This window comes from Nerophis ophidion, linkage group LG21, assembly GCF_033978795.1.
Source record: "Nerophis ophidion isolate RoL-2023_Sa linkage group LG21, RoL_Noph_v1.0, whole genome shotgun sequence".
Lineage (NCBI taxonomy): Eukaryota > Metazoa > Chordata > Actinopteri > Syngnathiformes > Syngnathidae > Nerophis > Nerophis ophidion.
This window is the reverse complement of record NC_084631.1, coordinates 29,421,125-29,439,119: the sequence shown is the minus strand read 5'-3', so window position 1 is coordinate 29,439,119 and position 17,995 is coordinate 29,421,125. Positions and strand designations below refer to the sequence as shown.

Below are 17,995 nucleotides of genomic sequence, written 5' to 3'. Positions count from 1 at the left end.
TTCTGCATTTGACCCATCACTCTTGATCACCCTCGGGAAGGTGAGGGGAGCAGTGGGCAGCAGCGGTGGTCACGCCCGGGAATAATTTTTGGTGATTTAACCCCTAGTTCCAACCCTTGATGCTGAGTGCCAAGCAGGGAGGTAATGGGTACCATGTTTTTTAGTTTTTGGTATGACTCGGAACTCACAACTTACCGATCTCAGGGCGGACACTCTAACCCAGGGGTAGGGAACCTATGGCTCTAGAGCCAGATGTGGCTCTTTTGATGACTGCACCTGGCTCTCAGATAAATCTTAGCTGACATTGCTTAACACGATAAGTAACGGATAATTCCTCTGGTAATCACAGTGTCAAAAATAACGTTCAAAATCCGGTTTCTACTGAACCTGTTCAAGAAGTCGCATTAATGGTAAGAAGTATTTTATTTATTTTTGGTTAGTCTCTGAATAACAATGTTATTAAAAAGAATAAGAGACTTATTATACTCTAAAAATGTTGGTCTTTCTTAAAAATGCACGCATATAGTTGTATTCAGTGTTAAGAAAATAAAGTATATCGCTCTCACGGAAATACTTTTAAAAATATTTGGCTTGTATGGCTCTCTCAGTCAAAAAGGTTCCCGACCACTGCTCTAACCACAAGGGCACTAAATATATGTGTGTGAATGGGTGAATGTGGAAATAGTGTCAAAGCGCTTTGAATACATTGAAGGTAGAAAAGTGCTAAACAAGTATAACCCCTTCATCATTTAACATTGTTGCCACGCAGGAGAGGTCACGTAAATGGTAAATGGTTTATACTTGCATAGTGCTTTTTTACCTTAAGGTACTCAAAGCGCTTTGACACTATTTCCACATTCACCCATTCACACACTGATGGCGGGAGCTGCCATGCAAGGCCCTAACCATGACCCATCAGGAGCAAGGGTGAAGTGTCTTTCTCAAGGACACAACGGATGTGACAAAGTTGGCAGAAGGTGGGGATTGAACCAGGAACCCTCAGGTTGCTGGCACGGCCACTCTCTCAACTGCGCCACGCCACGCCGCCCCACATCGCAACGCTCCAGCATGCGTGTGTTTTCTTTATTTTTTCGTTAACTCCATAAAAGTCTCAAAAACTACACAGACCAGTTTGGAAGGAAGGAGAGATCTACCGTGGAGTTAAAAAATATATATATAAAAAAAATAGACTATTTGCGAGGCATACATTCATGGCACTCCCAAATATGACCACAAGACAGTTAGTCCATCCATTCATTTTCTACCGCTTGTCCCTTTCGGGGTCGTGGAGGGTGCTGGAACCTATCTCACCTGCATTCGGGCGGAAGGCGGTGTACACTCTGGACAACTCGCCACCTCATCGCAGGGCCAACACAGATATAAAGACAACATTCACACACTAGGGACCATTCAGTGTTGCCAATCGGGGCGGTTTAGCTCGGTTGGTAGAGTGGCCGTGCCAGCAACTTGAGGGTTGCAGGTTCGATTCCCGCTTCTGCCAACCTAGTCACTGCCGTTGTGTCCTTGGGCAAGATACCCACCTGCTTCCAGTGCCACCCACACTGGTTTGAATGTAACTTAGATATTGGGTTTCACTATGTAAAGCGCTTTGAGTCACTAGAGAAAAAGCGCTATATAAATATTATTCACTTCAATCAACAAATCCCCAGGTACATGTTTTTGGAGGTCGGAGGAAGCCGGAGTACCCGGAGGGAACCCACGCAGTCACGGGGAGAACATGCAAACTCCACACAGAAAGATCCCGACTTTCGTATTGTGAGGCACATGCACTAACCCAGGGGTGGGCAAACTTTTTGACTCGTGGGCCACAATGGGTTTTAAAATTTGACAGAGGGGCCGGGCCAGGTGCATTTGGAGGGAGTGTTTGGGCCGGATATACTAAAGCATTAAATGTAGTGTGTGCAAACCTCATAGCACAGTAGGAACACTACAACCCAATTTATTAACTGTCTTTCAAATGTGAAAAATAGCCCTTATCAGATAATAAATTTGTCTCAAGGAATATGCAAGATATGGCATTTACATACTATTTCGCAGATACTGTGAGGAGGAAATGTAAATAGATTAAAATAACATAAGCACTGTGATTTATTAAGATTGCGTCTGTTTTTAATAAGTTTCAATCAAAGGTGCTTAGTTAAACAAATCAACATTTATTGAAAAATTGAATCACTTTCAACATTCAAAACATATTATTACACAACGAAATACTCAAGCTCAATAATATCTACTTGTGTTAAACTCCGCAAAATCATGGATGGATTGTAATGACCGCGCGCTCTACAAACTCGCCACGGACGCCCTCGCCTTCACGCGCAAACAGTACACGTGTATCGTTGCCAAGCACACAGACATAGCCTCTATTAAATATCCTACCTGAAGCTGAAAATTTAAATTTAAATTAAGAGCGATGTGCGGCGTGTTGATTAAGCTACTGTACCGCTGCTGTGCGTAAATGCGCATTACTCTTAATTAAAAGACGCACTTTTAAACTTTCCATATGCATTTTTTCATAACACAGCAGAAAAACTCACCATTTCAGTGGGAACAGTGTTGTTGGTCTCCCTTTTTTGCCAGTGCATCAAAGTCTGGAGTTAGTTTTGTTGTGGCAATTCTCAGGACAGATCTGAGGTGTTGGTCAGTTAACTTGGATCTGTGATGGGCTTTGTTGATTTTCATGATGCTAAACGTCTGCTCACACACGTAGGTATAGCCAAACAACACCAAAATCTTCTGCGCCGTCCTCCGGAGGTTTGGAAACGCGGTCTCGCTAAGTGAAGCGTAAAAGTCATTCAGTTTAAGAGACTTGAACTTCTCCTTTGAGACGGAGTCAGACTGAAGATCAATCAGTTCCAATTGCAGCTCCTGCGGTGCTGATTCGGGGTCTTGTGACAGGGGACAGGACACCAGTTGAAGTGACTTGTCAATTTTTTCAAAATCACAGAACCGACGGCAAAATTCTCTGTGCAGATCGTCTAGTGATTTGCAGTATTTCTTCGCATTTCGGGCGGCCTCTTTCTGCACGGCTAATGTGGGGAAATGTGCGAAAGATTTGTTTGACATTTGCCTGGAGAATAAAACCAGCTTGGATTTGAAGGCTCTCACATTTGTGTACATGTCGTGCGCAAACTGATCTTTCCCCTGTAGCTTCACGTTCAGCTCATTCATGTGTGAAAATATGTCCACAGCAAACGCAAAGTCACAAAGCCAGTTTGTGTCGCTCAGCTCGGGGAATTCTTCGGATTTCCCTATTAAATTAAAAAATGAGCGAATCTCGTCTTTGAGCTCCCAGACTCGTTGAAACACTTTCCCCAAACTTAACCAGCGGACGCGAGAGTGGTAAAGTAGGTCTTGGTGATCCGCATTAGTTTCTTCCAGGAACGTAATGAACTGACGATGATTAAGTCCCCTTGCTCGTATGAAGTTAACAAGTTTTACAACTGGATCCACGACGTGATTAAGATGCAATACAGACTTACATAGAGACTCCTGATGAATGATGCAGTGAAGTAAAATAACATCCTGGTCAGGGTTTTCTTCTTTCACTTTATCCTGGATTCTTTTCAGCAGCCCGATGTTTTTTCCAGTTAAATTTGGCGATCCATCCGTGGTGACATTGGCAAGTTTACTCCAAGGTAGCTTCATTCTCTCGATGACAGCAGACACCTGTTCATATAAGTCCTCTCCTCGCGTTTTCCCTTTCAGTGATTCCATGCTCAAAAATTCCTCCGTTATCTCAAAACTGTCGTTAATCCCTCGAATAAAAATTAGGAGCTGAGCAGTGTCTTTTATGTCGTTACTTTCATCCAGTGCTAGTGAATATAACTTAAAGGACTCCGCCTTTTTGTTTAACTCGCTGACTATATCTTCGTCAATCAGTTCCACGCGGTGAGTCACTGTCCTGCGTGCTAAACTGATTTTTTCAAACTTAGCTTAGCTCTCCGGACACAAGAGACCTGCTGTCTCTACCATGCACTCTTTCAAAAACTCATATTCGTAAAAAGGCTTGCTAGCCTTTGCTAATTTGAATGCCAGCAAATAACTTGCCTTGGTACTTGACTCTTGAATTGCAGTTTGTCGGTGAAAAAAGTTCTGTTGACTCTGTAAATTAGCTGCCAACCTCTGAGCAGTAGCCGCCCGTTCTTGTGTTGACTGCTTGCTAACATAGTTTGCATGCTTTGTGGCAAAGTGACGGCTGATATTGTACTCTTTGAAAACCGCAACAGCTTTTTGGCATATCAGACATACAGCCGTTGATCGGACTTCGGTGAAGAAGTATTTTGTTGTCTACTCCTTATTAAACACTCGGCATTCACTGTCACCTTTCCTTCTCTTTGGTCCGCTCATTTTTACAGAAGGGCTTAATGGTGACGTGAAACGAAGTGAAAATTAAAGTGAAATAAAGAGAAATACGCGCCACTCCAACAACGGTCAATGTGTTTTGAGTGCGCCATCTATTGGGGAAACGTGGGCATTGCAGGGAAAGGGGAAAAAAAGGAGGTTTTTACTATAATTTGGACAAGTTCGGGGGGCCGGATTAAAAAGCCTAACGGGCCGTATGTGGCCCGCGGGCCGTAGTTTGCCCATGTCTGCACTAACCCCTGCTGCACAGTAAGTAAGCTACCCAAATCAATGTTTAATTGGGATGAAACCGGTCTTTTCTGGCAAAAGATGCCAGAACAGAATGATATCACAGTGGAGGAAAAGACACAATCTCTTCTCTCGTTCCAGAGCAGCTCCTCACTCTTCCAAAGCCCAAAAAAGCAGACCCGTTCTTTTTCGCTTCTTTGATTTGCTCATTTCTCGTCAATTGTCTGCCGTGGTTAATGTTTGTGCATTTTAATTTCTTAAATGTTTATTATTGTAGCAATATAGTTGTTGAAGTCACGTATTTAGTTATTTTGGTCTATCTGTGTTGGCCCTGCGATGAGGTGGCGACTTGTCCAGGGTGTACCCCGCCTTCCACCCGATTGTAGCTGAGATAGGCACCAGCGCCCACAGCAACCCCAAAGGGAATAAGCGGTTAAAAATGGATGGATGGGTTGTGAGAGAGCATCATAGTGACCTAAGTGTGTGTGCGTAGAGCAGAATGTACAGCAGCTGGTTGTTGTTGTTGTTTTGACTTATTTTATTACACTGGGAATTGACCCATCAACCTCTTATGTTTGTTTGATATACAGCCGTGTTGAAAGTGTAAAAAACCTTTACTAAAATATGGACTTTTGTCTGTGCTGGAACCAATTTTTCATATTTACATTGTTTCCTATTGGGAACTCTGCTTCACAATCAAACTTCTCTATTTATGAACCATGTTTGAGAACCAATCGGGTTCGGAAATCGAAGTTCTGTTGAACTTCTTTACATGCTGCCAGGGTTTATTCTTTGTCCAGCAGATTGTGCTGTGTGTCTTCATTGTCTGCATTCAACAACTAAAGACACTGGCCAAGTGAAATTTGACTGAAATGGGAGTCGCCTAGGGATGTCCTGATCAACATTTTTGCCCTCAGATCTGATTCCGTTCAGAGTCCCGATCGATACTTTGAAAATAGGTTAAAAAACTAAAAGATTTTAGTGCAAGTAACCCAAGTTAACACAACCATACCAAAGACTGTAAATATGGGACCCATAACCTCTCTATTTGACACTTAGCATCAAGGGTTGGAATTGGGGGTTGAATCACCAAAAATTATTCCTGAGCGCAGCCACCGATGCTGCTCACTGCTCCCCTCACCTCCCAGGGGGTGATCAAGGGTGATGGGTCAAATGCAGAGAATCATTTCGCCACACCTAGTGTGTGTGTGTGTGTGACAATAATTGGTACTTTAAAGGCCTACTGAAATGAGATTTTCTTATTCAGACGGGGATAGCAGGTCCATTCTATGTGTCATACTTGATAATTTCGAGATATTGACATATTTTTGCTAAAAGGAATTAGTAGAGAACATCGACGATAAAGTTCGCAACTTTTGGTGCTGATAAAAAAGCCTTGCCTCTACCGGAAGTCGCAGACGATGACGTCACAAGTATGAGGGCTCCTCACGTTTTCACATTGTTTATAATGGGAGCCTCTAACAAAAAAGCCATTCGGACTGAGAAAACAACAATTTCCCCATTAATTTGAGCGAGGATGAATGATTCGTGGATGATGATATTGATAGCGAAGGACTAGAAAAAAAAAAAATTAAATTAAAAAAAATAAAGTGAAAAAAGAAATAAAAAAGGCGATTGCATTGGGAGCGATTCAGATATTTTTTAGAAACATTTACTAGGATAATTCTGGGAAATCCCTTATCTTTCTATTGTGTTGCAATTTTTTTTGTGAGCTACAAGTACCTGATAGTCGGAGGGGTGTGTCCACGGGTGTGTTGACGCCAGTGTCTGAGAGAAGTCACGGCAGATACAAGGACGGCGCAAACTCCACAGATCTCTGGTAAGAGGGGACTTTTTGACACAATTTTCTCACCGAAACCTGCCGGTTGACAAGTGGTCGGGAACAATGTTCGCTTGACCGCTCTGATCCATAGTAAAGCTTCACCTCCGGGAATTTTAAACAAGGAATCACCGTGTGTTTGTGTGGCTAAAGGCTAAAGCTTCCCAACTCCATCTTTCTACTTTGACTTCTCCATTATTAATTGAACAAATTGCAAATTGAAAAGGACGACTTTAAGCCGCAAATAGTGCTGCGCTAATATTTCCTCACAGTCCGTGACGGCACGCGCATGCGTCATCATTCCGCGACGTTTTCAACAAGAAACTCCGCGGGAAATTTAAAATTGCAATTTAGTAAACTAAACCGGCCGTATTGGCATGTGTTGCAATGTTAATATTTCATCATTGATATATAAACTAGACTGCGTGGTGGGTAGTAGTGGGTTTCAGTAGGCCTTTAACTTTAACACATTTTTATAAAGCATATACTATTAAACAGATAATTTTCTAGTCGCATTGTAAATCAAATGATGTATTAAAGTTTTAGTTTTCAATGCTACATACATTTATTTTGAACAAAATGTGCACAATAACTAAAATGCAAAAACTACTTTTGGCTCCCATCCAAAGGGGTCATATTATGATTTATTTTCTACATGTAAAAGACTTCTTTGTGGTCTACATAACATGTAATGCTGGTTCTTTGGTCCAAATGTTGCGTAGATGATGTTTTACAGATAATCTTCAAGCCACTTCCAGACTGTGGTTTTACAGTTCGCCTTTTTGGAGGGCTCTTTTTTACATACCCGATTTTGACTCCGACTTCTCCCTGTCAGCTAAGTTGTAGTTTTTAGTGCTTCCATAGAGAGTCTACTGACAGATGAGTTAGAACTATACATTACTTTGTGTTAAAATTGGCAACAGCGGAGTATGTATGTGCATGTACGAGCCAGTCTGCCCCACAAGAAGAGAAAGAAAAAGAAAGAGCTTATGGAATGACAGCAGGGATGATGTTTGTTAAGAAATGATTGAGTTTGAGCCCATTATTGAATCTTCTTTTTGAACCGATTCCTTATCGAATCCAGATAGGTTATTGTGTGTGTTCCAGAAGCCATAGATGTTATATGACTGGGCCGGCACGCTGTTTATATGGAGCAAAAGCGGACGTGACTGAGGACAGCATGCGGCCGTTATAGGTTGAAGGTTTCGGGTGAGAGAGGATGCCAAAGGCACGCCCCCGGTGAGCATATAGTGCTGCTATGAGCGTTGTAAATAAAAAAACTGCCGACAAACACATCACTAACATGGACGAGGTGCCGCTCACTTTCAACATCCCGGTGAAGCACACTGGAGAAGAAGAGGACCAGCACGGTAGCGAATCGATACGCAAAACGGGGCAAGATAATTGGGCTTTTACTGTTGTGCTAGCTTGCTATCTTAATGGACAACGAGACTGACTTTGAAAATGAGGGGAGGGAATCTGGCTGGTTTAATGGAGAACTTGTCCAGCTGTTTATTTTGGACACAGAAGATGAGGACTTTAAATGGATTTGTGGATGAGGTTTGATCAAGAAATAACGTGAGTACATTGATAAATACTTTAATAAACTCAGCCAAAATCAGTGGCCTAGTGGTTAGAGTGTCCGCCCTGAGATCGGTAGGTCGTGAGTTCAAAGCCCGGCTGAGTCACACCAAAGACTATAAAAATGGGACCCCTTACCTCCCTGCTTGGCAATCAGCATCAAGGGTTGGAATTGGGGGTTAAATCACCAAAAATTATTTCCGGGCGTAGCACCGCTTCTGCCCAATGCTCCCCTCACCTCCCAAGGAGTGAACAAGGGGATGGGTCAAATGCAGAGGACAAATTTCACCACACCTAGTGTGTGTGACAATCTTTGGTATTTTAACTTTAACTTTAAATACGCTGCGCCTTATTCAACGGTTAAATAAAGAAATAACACTGGTAACTGACACGGCGCACCGTTTTAATAGGCGCCGTGTCAGTTACCAGTGTTATTTCTTTATTTAACCTATTAAAACGGTGCGCCCTATGGTCGTGAAAATACGGTATAGTGGCTTCGATAACGGGAACCGGTTCTCAAAAAGGGATTCGAATCCATGGAATCGGTTCTTTTTCTTATCAAACAATCGGGAGTACCGGTTTCGAACATCATCCCTAAACGGCAGACTTCGCAAAGTTCTTTGGTGGAATTTCTTCCATATATGGAGATATCCGCTTACGTCACATGTGGGAAAAACATCACAAATTGGGTAAATTCCAAACGGCTTGTTTGGAAAACGTATGGAGGAAAGCAAGACTGTTTTATAAATATCTCCAACGTGCCTTCCCGCTTGAATTTCACATTTTTGGGGCGTGTGCAGACCCCACTTACACAAAACAGGTACCAAAAGGCAAGAAACATTGGTTTTGCATAACAGGTGTACCTTTAAATCATTCGGATTGCCCTAAAAGCCTTCTTGTATCCCAAAACAATAACAAAAAACACCAAACAATAAGTTTGTAATGTCAACAACAAGAAAAATATGGATCCAATCACTTCAGTATTGTTTATAGACAGACACTACACTAGGTATCGATCATACTTGCCAACCCTCCCTGATTTTCCGGGAGACTCCCGAAATTCAGCGCCTCTCCCGAAAACCTCCCCCGAAAACCTCCCCGGACAAATTTTCTCCCGAAAATCTCCCGAAATTCAGGTGGAGCTGGAGGCCACGCCCCCCTAGCTCCATGAGGACCTGAGTGACGTGTCGGAGAGCGTGTCTGCCCAATGACGTTATAACTGTACAATGATCGAGTGCGAGTTCTTGGTTTCTTATGTGGGTTTATTGTTAGGCAGTTTCAGTAACGTCCTCCCAGCGCAGTAGCAACACACAACAACAGTCACGTTTACGTCTAACACTACCGTAAGGCAGTTCGTCTGCCGTAAACAGCATGTGACACTCTTAAACAGGACAATACTGCCATCTACTGTACATGGTGCACCACAACACCTCTGGGAACTTCAACCCTTTAATCCTCCTCCATTCACATCCCATCTCCCTGGATTGTAAATAACGTAATGTAAATAATCGAATGTATTTTTAATTTATATACTTGTTCTTATGCGATGTGAACTCACTATGTTCTCTGCTGGCTGTACATATCCTACTAAGTCACACCTACACTGTTTCAATGTTTCTGTTGATGCAATTGTTGATAATATCAACCGAAGCTCCTCATCCCACCCCCCGGATTGTAAATAATGTAAATAATTCAATGTATATACTATGATGATTAACTTGTGTGATGACTGTATTATGCTGATAGTATATATTTGTACCATGAATTGATTAACGTGGACCCTGACTTAAACAAGTTGAAAAACTTATTGCGGTGTTACCATTTAGTGGTCAATTTTACGGAATATGTACTGTACTGTGCAATCTATTAATAAAAGTTTCAATCAATCAATCATGCATTTGTGACAACAACATCTACTTTAGAAAGTGCAGTGCACAACTGCGCACACAACAGCTGTAAATATACTAATCCCCTCTTAACCACGCTCCCTGCCCCCAACCCCACCCCCCGCCCACCCCCGACTATGACCCCAACTCCCGAAATCGGAGGTCTCAAGGTTGGCAAGTATGGTATCGATAGAATTGACATCTGAATCGATCACCCCTACTTTACATCAAAACTTAAGCGGTTACCTTCTTGTGTTGTCTGTGCGGTGTGTGCGGTTAGCAGGCTCAGCCATATTTCCTCTAGCCCTCCAGTGGTAATGCTCCTTGGAAGAAAATTAAGCTATTTCCCACAATGGCGGTAAAGATCAGTATATCAGAAGCGGCTTAGCACTGTGGATAGACGAATCGTTTTACAGCTTGCTCTGAAATTGGAACCAGTGTTCTGGCAAGACATGCACCCAGCTGGAATTCATGGAACTCCTGCATGTGTGCAACGAGGACTATGGAAATGTTGCTGTGTTCTCACTGGGACACTGTCATGCTAAATATCGGCTAAATTGAATGAGGATACGTTCATCCACAAAGGATTATACATGTTTTGGATAAATAGTGGGGATGTAGATTAAGTTTGTCTGCATTTTCTAACCTTGACAAATGTGACTTTACACTCGCACATGCTGCTGTTGATGTTTTTGATGGTCATCTCGCCGTAGTGTTCAATCCAACGCTGACCGCTGATGATGTTGTGAATGCACGAGGTCACTTTGTTCCATTCGTAATGATCCCCGTACCTACAAAATCACGGGGGAAAAAAGTGAGTTTCACCAAACCCGTAGAGTTTCTGCGTACACTGGGTGATTACATTTACGTGTGTATCACAAAAAAAAGCAAAAGGAGTAAATGACATACGCAGGAAGTGTGACGTGGGTCGTTCCCATTGGAACTATTTCCATAGATTTGCCCCAGAATTTATTTTTCAACCGGACATCTAAAAAGGAAGGAAACACAAAATGACCAAAAAATGATAAAAAGCTTAATGAGCCAAAATTACCGTATTTTCCATACGGTAAGCCACTACTTTCTTCCTACGCTTTGAATCATGCAGCTTATAAAACGGTGTGAAAAATTGAGCTATTTTTCTTCGCTGACGACCATAATGTCTTGCATTCAACAAATTGTTTTTACTAAAAAGGTGGGTTACTGTTTGTTCTATTGCGCCATCTTTTGGATGGGTTTGCTCACTGCACTCACGACAGTATTTCCTTTTGTTTAGTGCTTTGAACTGGAAGTACAAGTGTCGTTCCATCTACTAGTCACTCATAGCGTTTCCACTTGTATGAATTCTTCATTCATCACGCCAAGCAACCTTTGTAAGTTTTACAAAAAAACTAAAACAATTCTTACTTAATAAACCCTTCCATGTGTGATGTCTGTTGGAGTGTTTTCATGCCTATTTGTATGTGCTATTGTAATATAATGAAGCTAGCCTTTTTAGCATTGGCTAATATTCTGACACGTTCACAAGTGTCTGTGTTAGTTTTATTACCTTAATATTGCATTATTTTTGTATTATTTTATTTTCACAAATTCCTCAGTAAATTCACCAAAACCTACTCAGTGGCCTAGTGGTTAAAGTGTCCGCCCTGAGATCGGTAGGTTGTGAGTTCAAACCCCGGCCGAGTCACACCAAAGACTATCAAAAAAATGGGACCCATTACCTCCCCGCTTGGCACTCAGCAGCAAGGGTTAGAATTGGGGGTTAAATGATCAAAAATGATTCCCGGGCGCGGCACTGCTGCTGCCCACTGCTCCCCTCACCTACCAGGGCGTGATTAAGGGGATGGGTCAAATGCAGAGGACAGATTTCACCACACCTAGTGTTTGTGTGACAATCATTGGTACTTTAACTTTAAAACGTCACCGTGGAGTTTGTTTAGCTGATTGGAGAGCAAGCTTCCACAGCTCCATGACAATGACTTCTGTTTTGTTTGATCAACCGTTTTACAGACGCCGTTTTGAAACAATTAAGGTATGTAAATAAACGTTTACTGAATAAGTCTGTGTGAAAAACTAATTTCACAACGTATATATCTGACTTATACTCTGGTGCGGCTAATATAAGGAAACATTTTTCCTTCTAAAATGTAGTGGGTGTGGCTTATATGCGCTTTCTTGGCCATAACATACGGTAAATCCTTTGTTATAGAATAAACGATGAGCAGTCGTCCCTCGCCACATCAATTTTTAAACATTGCAGCTTCACTACATCACAGATTTTTCCTTAACCGCATGTGGTTGTTGAGCGGTCAGTGGTCAGGTCAGTGCACAGACGAGTGAGGAAACACTAACTTGGAGCAAATTTCACTTCAAAATACACCCTGATGAGACAAAAGGTGATATGCATATTTTACAGCAGATTAACAAGTTTAAAATAGCATCCAAAAGCACAAGATGTGTCTAAGGTATGGGCGATAAACAATGCGTGGCAGAGTATACCTGCGACGATTTTGTCTACAAAAATACCACCCAAAATTTAAGCATCGCTTTTAAAGCAACCATGATTAATAATGATTAATCCCCCAAATTTTTCTTTTCTTTTAAATGCTGACAATTGATAAAGACATTCACCAAAAGGGACTTTTCTCTCCGGATGAAGGGAGAACAAAGCTAACGACAACACTGCGGCTAATGTTGCCGCTACTTTATCTTCCCTTTTTGATTGCACTTCATCTTCAACTGCTGCCTCATCAATAACACATCTCCACATTGGTGAGCCATTGGTGTGAGCGAGGTCAAAAGACGAGGCGTAAGACGTTCCTGTTCTGCCGCGCCACTTACTGCCAACTGCAGCTGTCCAGGCAGTGCCATTCGTTGATGTGATTGGTCTTTGACATGGTCACTTCCACGTGACATTGGAATGACAACGCAAGACAGACAATGTTAACAACACAGCGAATGGTCGCAGCCGTGACTGTCCCTTTGACCAATTTTTGAAAGAACAATACACACTCATGGTTTTGGCACATGGAAGCCCAGTTCTAATTGGAATTACAAGGGAAGTCAGGAAGTATAGTGGGGCAAAAAAGTATTTAGTCAGCCACTGATTGGGCAAGTACTCCCACTTAAAATGATGACAGAGGTCTGTAATTTTCATCATATGTACACTTTAACTGTGAGAGACAGAATGTGAAAAAAAAATAAATCCAGGAATTCACATTGTAGGAATTTTAAATATTTTTTTATAAATTATGGTGGAAAATAAGTATTTGGTCAACCATTCAAAGCTCCCACTGATGGAAGGAGGTTTTGGCACAAAATCTCACGATACATGGCCCCATTCATTCTTTCCTTAACACGGATCAATCGTCCTGTCCCCTTAGCAGAAAAACAGCTCCAAAGCATGATGTATCCACCCCCATGCTTCACAGTAGGTCGGGTGTTCTTGGGATGCAACTCAGTATTCTTCCTACAAACACTACGAGTTGAGTTTATACCAAAAAGTTCTATTTTGGTTTCATCTGACCACATGACATTCTCCCAATCCTCTGCTGTATCATCCATGTATCCATTTTGGTATAAACTCAACTCGTTGTGTTTGGAGGAAGAAGAATACTGAGTTGCATCCCAAGAACAAATTTAAAGAAAAAAAATAAAAAAATAGTATTTTTTTCCCCCCTTTTTTCTTTTAACTTGGGACTTCCAGCGGGCCTGATTTTGGATGCTGGCGGGATGGATGCGGCCCGTGGGCCGTAGTTTGGGGACCCCTGATCTAGCGCACACACAATGTCCTACATCAGGGGTGTCCATTGGGCCGCATTGGGCTTAAAAAATTTGGCTGGGGGCCGAAAGCGGACTGCATGCAACTTAACACACACACACATACATAGTTTTATATATATGTCTCAATTGGATTATCCAGAGAATAGTGCTCGATACCGTGGTAGAGCGCAATATGTAGGTGTGGGAAAAATCACAAGACTACTTCGTCTTGTGATTCGTCGACGAAGTAGTCTTGTGATTTTTCCCACACCTACATAGTTTTATATATATATATTATATACATATATATACATACACACACACAAATTGAAGACGCAAGCGGGCCGCTTTTGGCCCAAGGGCCATAGTTTGTACATGCCAGTCCTACAGAAAGTACATTTGCATCTTTTTGTGTCACTTCTAAACAAAAGCGGGTACATGACCTCGGTGATCTTAATGGTAGTAACAGTCGATGGTGCAGTGCGATCCCGGTTTTTCAAGCTTACCTTGCCAGAACATAAAGTTCTTGGAATCCGAATGACATACCGACACAGGTGGGTGGTGGCTCACCTGGACAATGACGTCACAGAAAAGACAACGAGAAATGAGAAGAATAGTTCATAACAAGCCTGACAAGAAGAGGAAGCGGTTTCTCCTCTTGCTTACAGGACTGTCACAACCAAATTGTCGATTCTAGGGCTGGGCAATATGGCCTTTTATTAATATCTCAATATTTTTGGGCCATGTCACGATACACAATATATATCCCGATATTTTGCCTTATTCCTAAATGAACACTTGATGCATATAATCACAGCAGTATGATGATTCTGTGTCTACATTAGAACATTCTTCTTCATACTGCATTAATATATGCTACTTTTATACTTTCGTGCAGAGAGGGAAATCAAAACTAAGTCAATTGACCGAAACTGTATTCATTAAACAGTTATCAAGCACAGTGGCACAAACATTCATGTCATTTCCAAAACAGAAAGTGCGAGATGGTCAGAGACATTTCAAAACAAGCTATTAGTGCACTTTTGTGCATGATGTCACTAAGATGACATATCAAAACAACACTAAATTAAAGTGCACTTTTTCTACAGAACGCCATTACAATAGTTTAAATGAAATAAAGTGCAGTTTAGTGCATGATGTCACACAAGATATTTCAAAAAACAGTCAAATAAAAATGAGCTGCATTAAAGGAAATCAAGGATTTTATGTCCTTCGTTCTGTGGTAGGTTCCTGCGGACGTTAACTCCTTCTGTTGATTTTTTTTCATGCGGTGTTATTCTGGGAATTGTTGCTTTGCCATTTTGTGGGTGTGACACCCAACAGAGATGTTGACATGCAGTTTCAAACACTCATTCTCGAGCGGGTGACTTTTCAAATAATGCTACAAATTAGCAGTGCCGCTACTTTTTGTAGCAACGCTTTGGCCGCATAATTGTTCAACATATTCCCGCTTCAAGCCAAACCACCGCCGGACGATGCACCCCGCGCTGTTTTTTCTTGGGAATTAATTATTCCTCCATCTGTTACCAGATTCGCACCTTCTCTCTATCGTATTACCACTCGCAACGCACCGTTAGCATCACAGCGACTGTTACCCATGTAGCTAGCTTTTTGCTCGGGGAGGGCGTGTGACGTTGCATGTGTGACAGTATGTGACGTGTGTAAGAAGGTGCACTTGTTTATGTCTCTGTGAGAAGGAGAGACAACAAAGAGTGGGAAACGCATGCAGTGTAATGCCTGCAGCTAAAAGTGAGAACATATACTCAGAGGTGGGTAGAGTAGCCAGAAATTGTACTCAAGTAAGAGTACTGTTACTTTAGAGATCTATTACTCAAGTAAAAGTAAGGAGTAGTCACCCAAATATTTACTTCAGTAAAAGTAAGAAGTATGTTGTGAAAAAACTACTCAAGTACTGAGCGACTGATGAGTAACCTGTTTGTTTAATGATTAGGAAAAAAAATAATGCACAAAAACATAAAAATAGCAACGAGCAAATTCAGAGCCAGGAATATCTCTTAAGCAACTAAAATAATAATATGTGCTAAATAATAGTACATTAAAATAAATTAAGGCACAATGAGCCACAATAATTGATTGAAACTTGTATTAGTAGATTGCACAGTAAAGTACATATTCCGTACAATTGACCACTAAATGGTAACACCCCAATACGTTTTTCAACGTTAATCAATTAATAAATGACCAAGTTGAGGTGATCTACCTCATATATACATATACATACACACACATATTATATATATATATATATACACACAGTATATAATTTATATTTATTTATTTTGCCGTTTTTGTTCACATGCTAAAGGTGTTTTAATGGGACGGCGTGGCGCAGTGGGAGAGTAGCCGTGCGCAACCCGAGGGTCCCTGGTTCAATTCCCACCTAATACCAACCTCGTCACGTCCGTTGTGTCCTGAGCAAGACACTTCACCCTTGCTCCTGATGGGTGCTGGTTAGCGCCTTGCATGCCAGCTCCCTCCATCAGTGTGTGAATGTATGTGTGAATGGGTAAATGTGGAAGTAGTGTCAAAGCGCTTTGAATACCTTGAAGGGAGAAAAGCGCTATACAAGTACAACCCATTTATTTATTTTGTTTATTTAATGATTATACATGCATGATGTTTAACACATAGATTCCTATCTTTCATGAAGACAAGAATATAAGTTGGTGTATTACCTGATTCTGATGACTTGCATTGATTGGAATCAGACAGTAAAGTGCTGATAACGTCCACGTTTTCAAATGGAGGAGAAAAAAAGTTCCTCTTTTCTGTCTAATACCACATGAAACTCGTTGGTTTTTCGCATTTTATTTGTCCAGCTTCCATATTCGTTTTCATAACTTTACATGAAATACATTGGCGGCAAACTCCGTAGCTTGCTCGCTTGTTTGCGCTGGCTTTCGGAGACTCTTATTTTGTTAGCGCAGGCGCGATGGAGCGGCACTTTTATTGTGAAGACAGGAACTTTGCGATCAGTCTTTAGGCTTTTGACGGGAAGTACAGTTTAAATAAAAAGTGTCTTTTTTCCTTTACACTTTTGATTGATTGATTGAAACTTTTATTAGTAGATTGCACAGTACAGTACATATTCCGTACAATTGACCACTAAATGGTAACACCCCAATAAGTTTTTCAACTTGTTTAAGTCGGGTTCTACGTGTGACGGTCATGGCCTGGCTCTGTTTGATTGGTCCAACGTCACCAGTGACTGGATGTGATTGGTGAAACGCAGACATGCGGAGATCCTACTTTAAAAAACCAAAACAAACAATAGATCGATAAAAATAAGTAGCGAGTAGCGAGCTGAATGTAGATAAATGGAGCGGAGTAAAAGTAGCGTTTCTTCTCTATAAATATACTCAAGTAAAAGTCAAAGTATGTTGCATAAAAACTACTCTTAGAAGTACAATTTATCCCAAACGTTACTCAAGTAGATGTAACGGAGTAAATGTAGCTCGTTACTACCCACCTCTGCGTATACTTGAATATCATGATATACAGTTGTGATCAAAATTATTCAACCCCCACACAATTTTGGTGTTTTAGCAAGTTGGACATTTATTCCGTATTTTGTTTATAGTTATATCAAATAAAGATGGGTCAGACAAATGCAACTTAAATTGTAACACTGTATTTTACAAAATACCAAAAAAGGAAATTTTTCTTAATATCTCATTGACAAAATTATTCAACCCCCTAGTTTCATGCATCTTTAGTACTTAGTAGAACACCCTTTGGCAGTAATTACATCCTTCAAACGTGATGCAGAGAAACAGCCCCAGAGCATGATTGACCCCCCACCATGCTTAACAGTCGGAAAGGTGTTCTTCTCTTTGTAAGCTTCATTTTTTCTCCTCCAGACATAACGTTGATTCATAGGCCCAAATAGATCCAGTTTTGTCTCATCACTCCATAGAACAGTTTCCCAAAACCTTTGGGGTTTGTCCAGATGATTTTTGGCATACTAGAGTCTATTTTACTTGTGCTTGGTAGTCAGAAGTGGGGTGGTGCGCCTGGGAGTTCTGGCATGGAGGCCTTCATCTCGTAGTGTGCGCCTTATTGTCTGGGACGAAACCTGCGTTCCCCCCTCTGCAATGTCCTGTTGTAATTCCTCAGCTGTTACCCGGGGGTTTTTCACCACTGTACGCTTCAAATACCGGACAGCAGTTGCACACAGCATCTTCTTTCTACCACGTCCAGGTAGTGTTTCCACTGTGCCTTTAGCTTTAATCTTGCGAATTATGCTCCCAACTGTGTCTCTTAGGATGTGTAATGT

At 41.5% G+C, this 17,995-nt stretch overlaps 1 protein-coding gene across 1 annotated transcript in view; it reads right to left on the bottom strand.

Moving 5' to 3' along the window:
• Positions 1-17,995, bottom strand: part of LOC133540010 (oxysterol-binding protein-related protein 3-like) — a 108,237-nt gene that overhangs the window by 45,141 nt on the left and 45,101 nt on the right. Inside the window, 1 exon segment of the mRNA XM_061882461.1 lies at positions 12,284-12,296. Coding sequence (XP_061738445.1) covers positions 12,284-12,296 — 13 coding nt within the window.